Consider the following 12918-nt stretch of genomic DNA (forward strand, 5'->3'; position numbering starts at 1 on the left):
TTCAATGCAGTGGGTTGCAATGGAATCTGCAGTACCTCCAAGACACGTCTATCTGCTGAGATTCAATCTGTTCCTCCACTAGATGAGGATGAGACTTTGGCAAGAAGAAAAGCTGAGCGTGCCTTGTGGTATTTGGTATTATGAGCTCAAGAAATCATTACTAGCAGAAAGCTGTCAAACAAGGAGCTTACGGCAGTGAGAAAAATATACACACTAAAAATACACACTTAGGAGAAAGGGGAACACTTGTACACTGTGGGTGGGAACGTAAAGTAGTGCATCCACTGTGAAAAACTGGATGGAGGTTTCTGAGAAAAGTAAAAGTAGAACCAGCAATCTCATATATCCTCTTATCTTAAAGGAAAGGAAATTAGGGTATTTAAAAGATAGCTGCACTCCCAATATTTATTGCAGCACTATTCTTAATAGCCAGGAAATAGAATCAACAATAAGTGTATAAAGAAAATGTGGTATGGGCGGTGCCTGTGGTTCAAGGAATAGGTCCCATATGCCAGAGGTGGCGGGTTCAAACCCAGCCCCGGCCAAAAACCAAAAAAAAAAAAAAAAAGAAAAAAAAATGAGGTATATATGAACACTGGGATATTATTCACCCATAAAAAAGAATGAAATTCTTTTTGCAGCAACATGGATGAAACTGGAGGTCATCATGTTAACTGAAATAAGCCAGGAAGTGAAAAATAACTGTCACCTGCTCTCACTCATAGGAGGCGGCTAAAAAAGTGGATCTCACAGAGGTAGACAGTTGATTGGTGGTTACTAGGAGCTGGGAAGTGAAGTGCAGAGGATCAAGAAAGGTTGATTAAGGGGCACAAAAACACAGAAGCAATAAATTCTACTATTTGACTGTACAGGTGGAAAATTACAGTTAACAATTCATTGTATACTTTAAAATAGCTACGAGAGAAGAACTGCAATGTACCCAACACAAGGATACATGTCTGAGGTAATGGATATCTCAGTTACCCTGATTTGATCATTAAACAATATACGCTCCCATCAAAATATCACACGTACATCCAAAATATGTACAACTATTATATATCAATTTTAAAAAAGATGATTATTTAGTAATGTCAAAAGATCAGATGACTGAAATTTTAAGCAGCAAAATTAGAATAGAAGGGAATGTCTTTGGTAATACAAAGCCATGCTATAATGTGAATTAGCAGGGAATATTTTCTTAATTTTTGTTAATTAAGTACCAGGAGTAAATTTTTGTATGGGTAGATATACTATATTGTCTTGGTCTACAACACATCAATAGGCTGAGTACAGTGGCTCATGCCTGTAATCCTACCATTCTGGGAGGCTGAGGCGGATGGATGGCCTGAGCTCAGGAATTTAAGACTAGCCTGAGCAAGAGCAAGCCCCCCTTTCCAATAAAAAAAAAAAAAAAAAAATAGAAAAACTAGCCCGGCGTTATAGTGGGTACCTGTAGTTCCAGCTACTTGGAGACAGTGGCAAGAGGATCGCTTGAGCCCAAAAGTTGGAGGTTGCTGCGAGCTATGAAGCACTCTACCAAGAGTGACACAGTGAGACTGGGTCTCAAAAGACAAAAACAAACAAAACCTCCCTCAAATTGATAATTTACTTTTTTAACCATCATGCCAAGATCAGAGGAACACTTGAAAAATTAAAAATCCTCATGAAGAGCAAACATAATTCACAATTTTGTCTAAGGTAGAATTCCAGCAAATGTGTACACTCCTGTCTCCAGTTTTAAGGATGAAGGAATTGAGCAGAGGCTGTTCCGGGGCAGCTTGTACTCTGCATCTCAACAGAGCTAACCACTTCCTTCTTCCTTTACCTCAGGCCTTTCCTCCCTGCTTGATCCCTCTGTTTCTTTCAAAAACTCTCTTCTTCTTTTCTAGTCCCTTAAATACAGCTTCCCTACAGTCTGGCTTTGGTTCTTTTCCGTTCCCAGGCTACGTAAGCTGACTAGATAATTCCTACCACATCCCTAAACTCCAGTGACTCTTAAATTGCAATCTCCATCTGGGTACACACTTCTGAGAACAGATTTACTCATTCCACTGGTTACTGAAAGTTTCAGCATGAACATTCTGTGGGTATAACATACTCAACACATTCAAAAGTAGACTCCACTCCATTTTCCACACTCTCTATCTTCAGAAACAGTACCGCCATCCACTCACTAATCCACTTACAACAGAAATCTGGGAATGCTTCTACTTAGCAAATCTATCACATTCAATTGCTAAATTCTATAATTTACACATCTTGCATCTCTCCTGAATCTGCCCCACCATTTGCTCAGGAAACCTGATTATTCTGTTTTTTACCTTAATCTTCTACTTACTTTCTGAGATCCTCCCACTTTCACCACCTTTTCTGCCCTTGGCTCCCAGCCCCTGTGGCCATCTCATGTCCTATGCAATCTCAAACCCCACAGATTCCTCCTAACCTGGACCTCACAGTTCTAATCCCTTCGCTGTCAAAAATCTCCTCTCCACTCAGCTACAGGCACACAATAACACGACTGTGGTCTAGACTTTGTCATCATCACCACTGTACCAACCTCAACACTGAAACTCCCTTTTGACTGCAAACTTCACTCTAATCAAATTACTTCCGGTCCTCACTGTGCTCTTTAATCCCTGTCTCTATCCAGGCTCACAATCTGACGGCCTCCTGTGTCTCACTTACATTCATGATCTTGATCCCAAAGTTTCCGTGATCTTGATACTAGTATTGGAGATTCCTTCACCACCTGCTGAACCACCACCAACTTTGGATAGGGCCCATCGCTTCCTTTTTTTTGCTCTACAACTACTTAGTGCTAAAAATAGATAAACTAAGAAAGTATATGATTTCCAAATTCTTTGAATTATCAATTACTTTTATGACTGAAGTAATAATAATGATAATTATTACAGAAAAAAGAATTAAAAATCGTGATTAGCAAAATAAAACTTTGGGCATTAAAATTAGGCCACTTGTATCTAAAGAGCTATTACTATCTAAGTTTCTACACACAAGTATAAAATATTACCTGAGTCTTGAGAAATAAATCAAAAACTTACCGAATATAGCTATCCATTTCTATCTACCTATCTTTCTATTTGTCTCTATCTTAGAGACATGGTCTCACTGTTGCCCAAGGTAGAGTGCAATGGCCTGATCATAGATCATTGTAACCTCAAATTCCTGTGCTCAAGCCATCTTAGTCTCTCAGCCTCCTAAGTAGATAAGACTATATATAGGCACATACCACCACACCCAGCTAAAACTTTTCAAATTCAAATGTCTGGGAATGAAAATCCAAAGTCCTTTTTCAGTCAACAGCTGTAGTTATCTTTAAAAGGTTAAATGTGTATAATTTGTTTTCAAAAGGAACGGACTTACCTGGAGTTTGTACCACAGCTTGCAAATTCTTTTCTTGAAGTTGTTGAATTTTTTCATTCTTAGCTTTGCTCTCTTTCTCCAAAAGTTTGAGTTTATGAACATATTGGTTATTTAGAAATTTGAGATCAGCTGTTTCACGTGTATTCTTCTTCAGTGTAGTTTTCAACTCTTAAAATGAAAAAGATTCAAATGTTACTTTATCTTATTTTATTATTTTTGAGAAAGAGTCTCACTCTGTAGCCCTGGGTAGAGTGCTTTGGCATCATCATAGCTCACAGCAACCTCCAACTCTTGGGCTCAAAAGTTTCTCTTGCTTCAGCCTTCTCAGTAGCTGGGACTACAAATGCTTAGCTAATACTTTTTCTATTTTAATAGGGACGGTGTCTTGCTCTTGCTCAGGCTGGTCTCAAACTCCAGAGTCCAAGCAATCCACCCACCTCAGCCTCCCAGGGTACTAGGATTACAGGTCTGAGCTACCATACCCTGCCTTTATTTTATTTTTTAAAAGACAGGCTCTTACTCTGTCACACAGGCTAGAATGCAGTGGCATGATCATAGCTCACTGCAACCTTGAACTTCTGGGCCTTAACAATCCTGCCTCAGTCTCTCAAGTAGCTGGGACTACAGACACATACCACCATGCCTGGTTAATTTTTCTACTTTTTGTAGAGATGGAGTCTCACCATGTACCAGGTTGATTTATTGATCTTCAAAATAGTCTTAGAGGCAACGCACAGTAGTTCATGTCTATAAACTCAGCATTTTAGGAGGCTAAGGTAGGGGAATTGCTGAAAGCTGGGAGTTCAAGACCCAGCAGGGCAACATAGCCAGACTCTCTTTAGCAAAAAAATCTATTCTTAACTTTTTTATTTTAAAATCAGGAAATCCATGTTTTTAAAGTTAACAAAATATAAAAAGTCGTATCAATTTGAAAGGGTCCACCTAGGCTTGGCACCCATAGCACAGTGGTTGTGGCGCCAGTCACATACACAGAGGCAGGCGGGTTCGAACCTGGCCCAGGCCAGCTAAACAATGACAACTACAACAAAAAATAACCAGGCGTTGTGGCGGGCGTCTGTAGTCCCAGCTACTTGGGAGGCTAAGGCAAGAGAATTGCTTATGCTCGAGAGTTTGAGGTTGCTGTGAGCTGTAACGCCACAGCACTCTACCAAGGGCAACATAGTGAGACTCTGTCTAAAAAGAAAAAATGATCCCATTGTACCTCTCTGCTCGAAAACCAACTATTAAACAATCAGAGTGATACAAAGCTTTCACCTTACTTCATATTTTTATTTTCAGTAAGAGAAAAAAACAAAAGCTATTTTAAGAACATTTCTTCAGTTACAGCATTTCATATTCTCTGTAGCAATTTTAATTCTAAAAATCTCATCCACATATTTATTTTCCTCTCCAGGAACTCTTCAACACACTCCACATTCACAGTATTTCGGGAGCTATTAGTAGAAGGGCTACTGTATTTTCTAGTCAATAGTTTTAAAATTAGACCTTAGCCTTTCCTAAATACAAAACAAAAATGGTAAAGATCTTACATGCTAAAAATTACCAAATTTTCATTTACCTTTAATGTGTTGCTCTGAGTGTTCTCTCAGTTTCATTAACTCCAGGTATAATTCATTATTTTCCCTACTCAATCTTGTATTTTCAAGTTTATAAGGTTCCAGAACAAAATCAAAATTGGCACTGTCTTTTTCAGCTTTCACAGTAGATAATTTTGACTGTCGAAGGCTTTCTGTTGTATGAACTAGGTCACTAAAATTAAAAGACAAAAAATGTAAATACAAGGAAACATCGCATTAACTTTCTAGTAACTAAAAACATATTCTTAAAATACAGACACGAGGTGCAGAATGACATTTCAGTCAAGAACAAATATCACAGAAGATGGTGGCCCCATCAGATTACAATGAAGCTAAAAATTCCTATTCATTACTCACAGCTGATAGAAGGTTGTAGCATGACACTGTTACCTTTTCTGTGTTTACATATATTTAGGTATAAAAACACTTACCACTAGGGCGGCGCCTGTGGCTCAAAGGGGAAGGGCACGGGTCCCATATGCTGGAGGTGCCGGGTTCAAACCCAGCCCTGGCCAAAAACCACACACACACACACACACACACAAAATAAATAAATAAATAATAAAAAATTAAAAAAAAAAAAAAAAAACACTTACCACTGTGTTACAACGGCCTACGGTATTCCATATAGTAACAGGCTGTAAAGGTTTGTAGTCTATAAGCAATAAGCTATACCATGCTGTCTAGGTGTGTAGAAGGTGATATCATCTAGGTTATGTAAGTACACTCTAGATGCTTGCGCAAAGATGAAATTGCCTGAAGACACATTTTCAGAATGCATACTCATTGTTAAGTGGCACATGACTATGTTAATGTGAAATGAGATCAAAATTTTGAATTAGAATTTTTCCAAGGTATCAGGAGGTCCTGAAAAACTTCCCAAAACAAGATTATTAAATACATACATGTTAGAATCATCTTTGGATCTCCCCTCTTGTTCACGCCCTATGTCCAATTAGTCACCTAATCCTATGGAATCTGTGAGATTTGATTATTAAGCAAATATCTGAGTGTCTCCTACGTGCTAAGCCTTAGAAGCACAATCAATAAGATATAGTGCCTCACCTCTAAGACCACAGACCTGTTTACTCAGTAAATATTTATTGAGCAGGGAACACAAAAAAGCCTTACCATCAGGGAGCTTTTTGACAGTTTGTCATAAAATTACGATAACATGACAAACTCAACAAATACTTCAGTGCCCACTGTATGTTCAACCTGTCCATATAGAGTGACAAAGTCAGTTTCTGGTCTCACGGAGTTTGCATTCCAAAAGAATCAAAAACAAGTTTCAATGATGACATGTAGTTAAGGTAACAAGTAACAAATGTAAAAGAGTCCTGGAAGACACAGAAACCGAGACACTAACCAGGCCCAATGGCAAGGGAAGAGAGAGAAAAGAAAGGAACCCTACAGGCAGATGGAGCAGCACACAGGGACCAAAGGTGAGGGCACACACATATGTATTCAGGACGCTTCAAGTGGTTTAACACATGGGAGATGAAGCTGCATGAAGCTGTAGGAGAAGCAGGAACTAGATCACGAAGGGCTCAGGGGGCCACATGAAAGGCCACAAAACATCTTTATCCATTCTTTCCATTCGCTTGTATCTCTGCTACAAGTGCTTTCTAAACAACCTCCCTGATCCAGTCTCAAACCACTCCAATATAGCTCTTGTGAAAAAGAAAAAAGAACTTTTCAGTCAAGGTAACATATAATAGCTGAAGTAGTGATCAACAACATATTAGCGAACCATTACTAACATAAAATGATGTTTTCAGTCAATGATGGACCGCAGACACAACAATGGCTCGGTAAGACTGTGTGTATAAAGGAGCTGAAAAATTCTCACTGCATAATGATGTCTTGATGATCCCGACCCTGTGTAACCCTAGACTAATGTGTGTGCTTGTATCTTAGATTGCACAAAAAAGTGTAAAGAGTAAAAAATTTTTAAAAATAGAAAGAAGCTTGTAGAATAAGGATATATAGAAAATAGCTTATAGAATGATACAGAGAAAAAATGTGCAGCTATGTTTATGCTATTACACAAGAGTCAAACTGTTAAAATTAAAGTTTATAAAGTAAAAAGTTACAGTAAGCTAATTTATTACTGAAGAAAAAAAAAATTTTCTTTTCTTGTTTGTTTTTCGAGACAGTCTCATCAGTCACCCTTGATAGAGGGCTGTGGCATCATGGCTCACAGAAACCTCAAATTCTTGGGCTCAAGTGATCTTCTTGCCTCAGCCTGCCAAGGAGCTCGGATTACAGGCATCCACCACAACGCCCAGCTATTTTGAGATAGGGTCTCGCTCAGGCTGGTCTCAAACTCCTGACCTCAAGAGATCCACTCACCTCGGCCTCCCAGAGTGCTAGGATTACACAGTATGAGACACCACGCATGGCTTCCAAGAAAAAAAAAAGTTTTAAATAAATTTAGTGGAACCTAAGTGAACAGTGATGTTCACATTCACTCACCACTCCCTGCCTCACCCACAGTAACTTTCTGTCTTACATGCTCCATTCCTGCTAAGTACTCTATATAGCTACACCATTTTTCATTTCTTTATGCTGCATTTTTACTGTACCTTTTGTATATTTACATACACAAATATCTACTATTGTGTTATACTACCTATAGTAATCAGTACAGTAACATCTGTACAGGTTTGCAGCCCAGCAGCCACAGGCTATACCACGTTACCTAGATGAGTAGTGGGCACCATCTACTCTATGTAAGTACACTCCATGATGTGCGCTTAACAAAATCATCTAGTGACATGTTTCTCAGAATGTATCCCCCTCATTAATGATGCATGACTGTGAAGCAGACACAGAACTTAAGACAAGTATCTGTCACCTTTATCAGAAACCAAAAAAATTGTAGTCCTAGTCAGAGAGAAACTTCAGAAATGTTTATGAACAGTTCGGTATGAGCGGTGATTGCTGGAGTTATACAATGAGGAAACCTTGATTACGGACAAGGGAGTAGGATCCAAGGAAGAATAGCTGAGCTGCAGATGATCTAAGGACTTTTCAAAAATATACTCTTTCCTCTACCGAAGCATGAAGTTCAATCAGAAACTGTGTAGGCAGATTAAGGATTATATAGGTTGAGAACTGTATTTTTGTCTTTACCTGAAAAGTTTTTCTACTAATGGTAAACTCTCCACTGTCAGAGTGTGGCGGTATCCCAGCTGATCCAATCTTTTTCTAACATGAGCATACTTTCTTTCCACAGCTGTAGTCATCCTATCTTCCAAAATCAGTTTTATTCCCTTCTACAAATTAAAGTCCTAAAAGAAAAGAATGAAATATAATGACATTATTGTAGCTGTTATTGTTGTTTCACAGTAAGAAAAGCAGATTTTTTTAACATGAAAAAACTAGTTTTTGTTTCTCTAGGTGAGCAGTCTTCTGGAAGATTTAGATTTAAATCCAATCCTTATAATATTCCCGCTGCTACATTAAAATAAGTATCCCTTCATAAAACTAAATGTAAAAGTTAAAAAAATAAAGCTTCTAGAAGAAAGCAGAAGATTTTCTCAAGCCTGAGGAAGGCAGAGAATTCTTAGAGAGCCCTCTCTTAAAAGCACGAATCATAAAAGAAATATTTGATAAATTGGACTTCATCAAAATGTAAAATGTCTACTCATCAAAATACATATTCCATTAAGAATATGAAAAGAGGCTGGACATGGGACATTATAGGCAGCCTATAGGGTCCTGCCTATAATCCTAGCAATTTGAGAGGCCAAGGAAAAAGGATCACTTGAGGCTAGTGCATCTCTTCTCTACAAAAAATGTAAACATCAGCCAGGCATGTAGCACATGCCTGTAGTCCCAGCTACACAGGAGGTGGAGGCAGAAGGATCACCTGAGCCCAGAAGTTGAGGTTGCAGTGAGCCATGATGATGCCATCACACTCTAGCATGGGGAACAGAGGGAGACCTTCTCTAAAATGAACAACAAAAAAGACAAAAGGCAAACCAGAGAGTGTGACAAAATACTTATGATATTTGACAAAGGATTTTTATATGGACTATAAAAGGAACTTTTTTTTTTTTTTGAGAAAGAGCCTCAAGCTGTCGCTGTGGATAGAGTGCCATGGCATCGCAGCTCACAGCAACCTTCCACTCCTGGGCTCAAGCGATTCTCTTGCCCCAAGTAGCCAGGACTATAGGTGCCCCACCACAACGCCCAGCTATTTTTTGGTTCCGGTTGTCATTGTTGTTTGGCAGGCCCGGGTTGGATTTGAACCTGCCAACTCTGGTGCATATGGCTGGCGCCTTAGCTGCTTGAGCTTCAGGCGCCAAGCCTATAAAAGGAACTCTTATTACTCTTAAAACTAAAATGCAATTATGCAAAAGACGTGAGGCACTTTACAAGACATCTGAATGGGAATAATCATATGAAAATATGCTTAACATTAGTTATCAGGGAAATACAAATTAAAACCATAATGAGGTGCATCTTTGCCCACATTGAAATAGCTAAAATTAAAAGGATCAATACCAGATGTCTGCAAAGATGTGGAGCAACAGCAATCTTCACATACTGCTGACAGGAGTGTAAAAATCTCCTTGGAAGAAGTCAGGCAGTTTCTTATAAATACTTCTCCTCTATATCTGAGTAATTCTATTCCTAGTCATTTTTGCAAGGAAATGAAAATAAACATCTACAAAAAGACTCTGCAAGAATGCTCACAGTAGTTTTATGCCTGACAGCCTGAAAGTGCAAACAACCCATCGTAACAAAAGTGATAAACTGTAACATCTCACACCACATAATAAGGAAGGATTAAAGGGAAGAAACTGATAAATACCAATAACATGGATGAATCTTAAAAACATCATGTGAGCAAAAAAAAGCCAGACATATATGATTCCATTTATAGAGAGTTCAAGACCAGGTAAAATTAAACCATGGAGACAGAAATTAGAACAGCAATAGCCCTGGGTGTGGTGATTGGCTGGAATGGTAAAGAGATAACTTCCTAGAGTGATGAAAATATTATGCTGATTGGTAATACTGGTTACACAGGTATATATGTGTACGTTTAAGAAAGCTTTTCAAATAGTATGCTTAAGATCTATGCATTTTTACCATGTAAGTGTCTGCCCTAAAATGGAATCATCCAAAGACCATTTGTTTAGAAACTTTGCTCTTTTCTGACCTTTGCCAACTATATGTAGTCATATTTCTTAACCAAATAAAAACTTTGTTTTACATCTCCGTTGTTCTTTAAAATTTATAAAACATACAATGCATGCATGTCAATACACGTAAGAATTTGATCTTCACAACTCCCCTATGAGGAAGAAAAGGTCGATGATACCCCTACTGAAAGAAGAGGAAAGGGTCCCTCAAGAAAGTAACTGTTTCCAAACTACATGAACACAAAGAAAGTGTGCAGCCATTGGAGGTCAGCACTCTGGTTTCTGTACCAGGTGGCCTGAAATTACCAAATCTTGTCTAAATTAATACGTCTTCTTGGTTACTCCTTGCTACAAATCTTACTCTCTGCTCTTGGTAACCTTTTCTCTGAGTAGTTTCCCCACAAAGTTCTAGGTTCCTTCCACAAAAGGGAGCTTAATTGACACAGGGAGTTTTAGGGACACTCCTGCAGACATCAGAAATACCTCTGACAAGGGCAGCGCCTGTGGCTCAGCGAGTAGGGAGCCGGCCCTATATGCCGAGGGTGGCGGGTTCAAACTCAGCCCCCGCCAAACTGCAACAAAAAAAAAAAAAATAGCCGGGCGTTGTGGTGGGTGCCTGTAGTCCCAGCTACTTGGGAGGCTGAGTCAAGAGAATCGCGTAGGCCCAAGGATTTGGAGGTTGCTGTGAGCTGTGTGACGCCACGGCACTCTACCGAGGGCGATAAGGTGAGACTCTGTCTCTACAAAAAAAAAAAAAAAAAAAAACCTCTGACAAATCCAGGTGTATTACTAGCAGAGCCTGCAACCAATTCTTTACCTGCTACCAATTCTGGTTACCTAGAAAAAAATACCTTCTTACATCCTGTTTTGGGGAGGGAGCTGAAAATAAATATAAATCAATAAATCATGGCGAGGGCCACAATAGTCCAGATAGATTTCAATCCTCCTAAGGATGGACAAAAACATGGATTCACCTTTCCCCACCCAGGGACCCTTGCCTCCCCCATACCCTCCTTGAAAACATTGTGGCTATACTCTAAATTGCTAGCAAAACAACATAAAAGGTTAGGTTTGGGGATCCCACCGCATGCCATACACGTTAGGAATTACCCATCGTCTACACAACTCTGGAGAATTGACGTCTAAAAACCAGTACATCTTATTTTTACAAAGACACCCTGTAAGTCTGTATGTTTCCAATCACAAGGGCTTTAAAAAAGCGAACAAATCCCCCGAACAACACAGAAACCCGTTCACAGGGGGGTATCTCTGAACCTTTCCTCATTTAACGTAGAATAGCGGAGCCTGGAAGGCAGAGGGGATGTTTGCAAAATTGCAGGGCAAAGACTGTCTTTCTACTCTTGGGGGGATTTTTGTCTCAAGGAGAACTACCATTCTTACACTGAGAGGGCATTTTAATTTCTTAACGAATCCATCCGTCTCCAGCAGGCTGGTCTGCAGGGCTCACGCAGACTTCCCGTTACCAGCCAGGCTCAAGCTGTCCCCGGCTAATTTGGGGTTTGCAACTTTACCATCAGAGTGGCGGGAGGCGGTGTGGGAGGCCGGGCTGGTGGCGAGTCCCCGCGCCCGCCCGGGTCGGCTCCACGTCCTCCCGCGGCCTCGCGGCCTCCCGCAGCGCTCGGGCCCAGCCCGCGGGGACCTCCCGGAAGAGGAGGGCGAAGGCGCCGCCGCGGCCCGGCCCTCCCGGCCCCTCCCGGCCCCTCCCGGCCCCTCCGTCCCTCCGCCCCAGCGTCGGGACTCACCGGCAGCTCCGGCCGCAACTCCCTCCTTCCGCAGCCGCATGGCCCGCGGGACGCGCCTTCCTCGCGGGTTCTTTCTCCCCGGCCACCGGCTCCGGAGGTGAGAGGTTTGAAAATGGCGCCGACAGAGGATCCGGGCCGGCACCGAGGAGGCGCCGCGGTTTCCGTGGTAACGGGAGCGGCGGAAGAGGCGCGGCGCTGCGCGCGGGGTAGGCGAGCCGGCCCGCTAGCGCTGCGCGGGGCCCGGGCCCGGAAATGCAACGGCCCCTACGGCGCGAAGCTACAGTGCCCCCTGGCGGCGGCGGACCGCAAATCTGCACCCTCAGCGGGTGCTGAGCCGGCATCTTCCAATCAGCAGAGGGCGTGGGTCGCTTGTGCGCGGCCCCAGCCGGACCCCGCCGGTGGATGACTAGCCTTGTCCTGCGAGCTGTGCCTCTGCTTACCGCGTCACTCCCAGCGCACGTATCACGTTGTCTTTGTATTTTTCCCTGACAGCCACCCAATTCAATTAATTGTTGTCCCACTGCCGTATCCCCGTTAAGGACGCGTGGTCTGCAGGGAATTCATCCTCCCGAACAGAATTCATCCTTCAAAACATAATTACGTTGTTTATATGTCTCTCCCTGCAGTCCTCTACTGTGAATTCCTTGAGTCAGGGATTATTTTGCTCAGCTCTGTGTCTCTAGCACCTACCACAGTAAACATGTCAGTAGAGTTAAACTGAAATAAACTGTGTATAGTGACTTTGCTCACAGATGGAAAACACATAGTCAAATTCTAGAATTCTGTTTCAACCCTGAAGACTTTGACGATCGGAGCTGAGCTCCATTCTATTGCTGTTTACTTCCCTCTCTTCTGACTAGGCCTTCCACTTGGAAAACGTGCCTACTCTTCGTATACATGGTCTGTGGGTTGTGGAGTTGCATCCATTCATATATTGATGGGACATGTCCGTTTGGTGTGCCTCCTCTGCTTTCTCAGGCCTTAATGAGTTGAGTTCAGGAGATAACGTTC

General features: G+C 41.4%; 1 protein-coding gene across 3 annotated transcripts in view; it reads right to left on the bottom strand.

Annotated features, from left to right (window-relative positions):
- CEP135 (centrosomal protein 135) overlaps positions 1–12024 on the bottom strand; it is an 82799-nt gene extending 70775 nt beyond the window's left edge. The window contains exons 1-4 of one of the 3 annotated variants that reach the window (XM_053607155.1): positions 11908–12024; positions 8124–8281; positions 4967–5157; positions 3388–3555 (exon numbers count right to left, since the gene is read on the bottom strand). In XM_053607155.1, the coding sequence (XP_053463130.1) occupies positions 3388–3555; positions 4967–5157; positions 8124–8236 (472 nt within the window). In that variant the 5' untranslated portion in view covers positions 8237–8281; positions 11908–12024. Of the gene's footprint in view, positions 1–3387; positions 3556–4966; positions 5158–8123; positions 8282–11545; positions 11577–11676; positions 11744–11907 lie in introns of those variants that run through there. The other 2 variants (XM_053607156.1, XM_053607154.1) reach the window with 2 other exon arrangements.
- Between the last annotated feature and the right edge of the window lie 894 nt (positions 12025–12918).

The sequence above is a fragment of the Nycticebus coucang genome, chromosome 10, assembly GCF_027406575.1.
Source record: "Nycticebus coucang isolate mNycCou1 chromosome 10, mNycCou1.pri, whole genome shotgun sequence".
Lineage (NCBI taxonomy): Eukaryota > Metazoa > Chordata > Mammalia > Primates > Lorisidae > Nycticebus > Nycticebus coucang.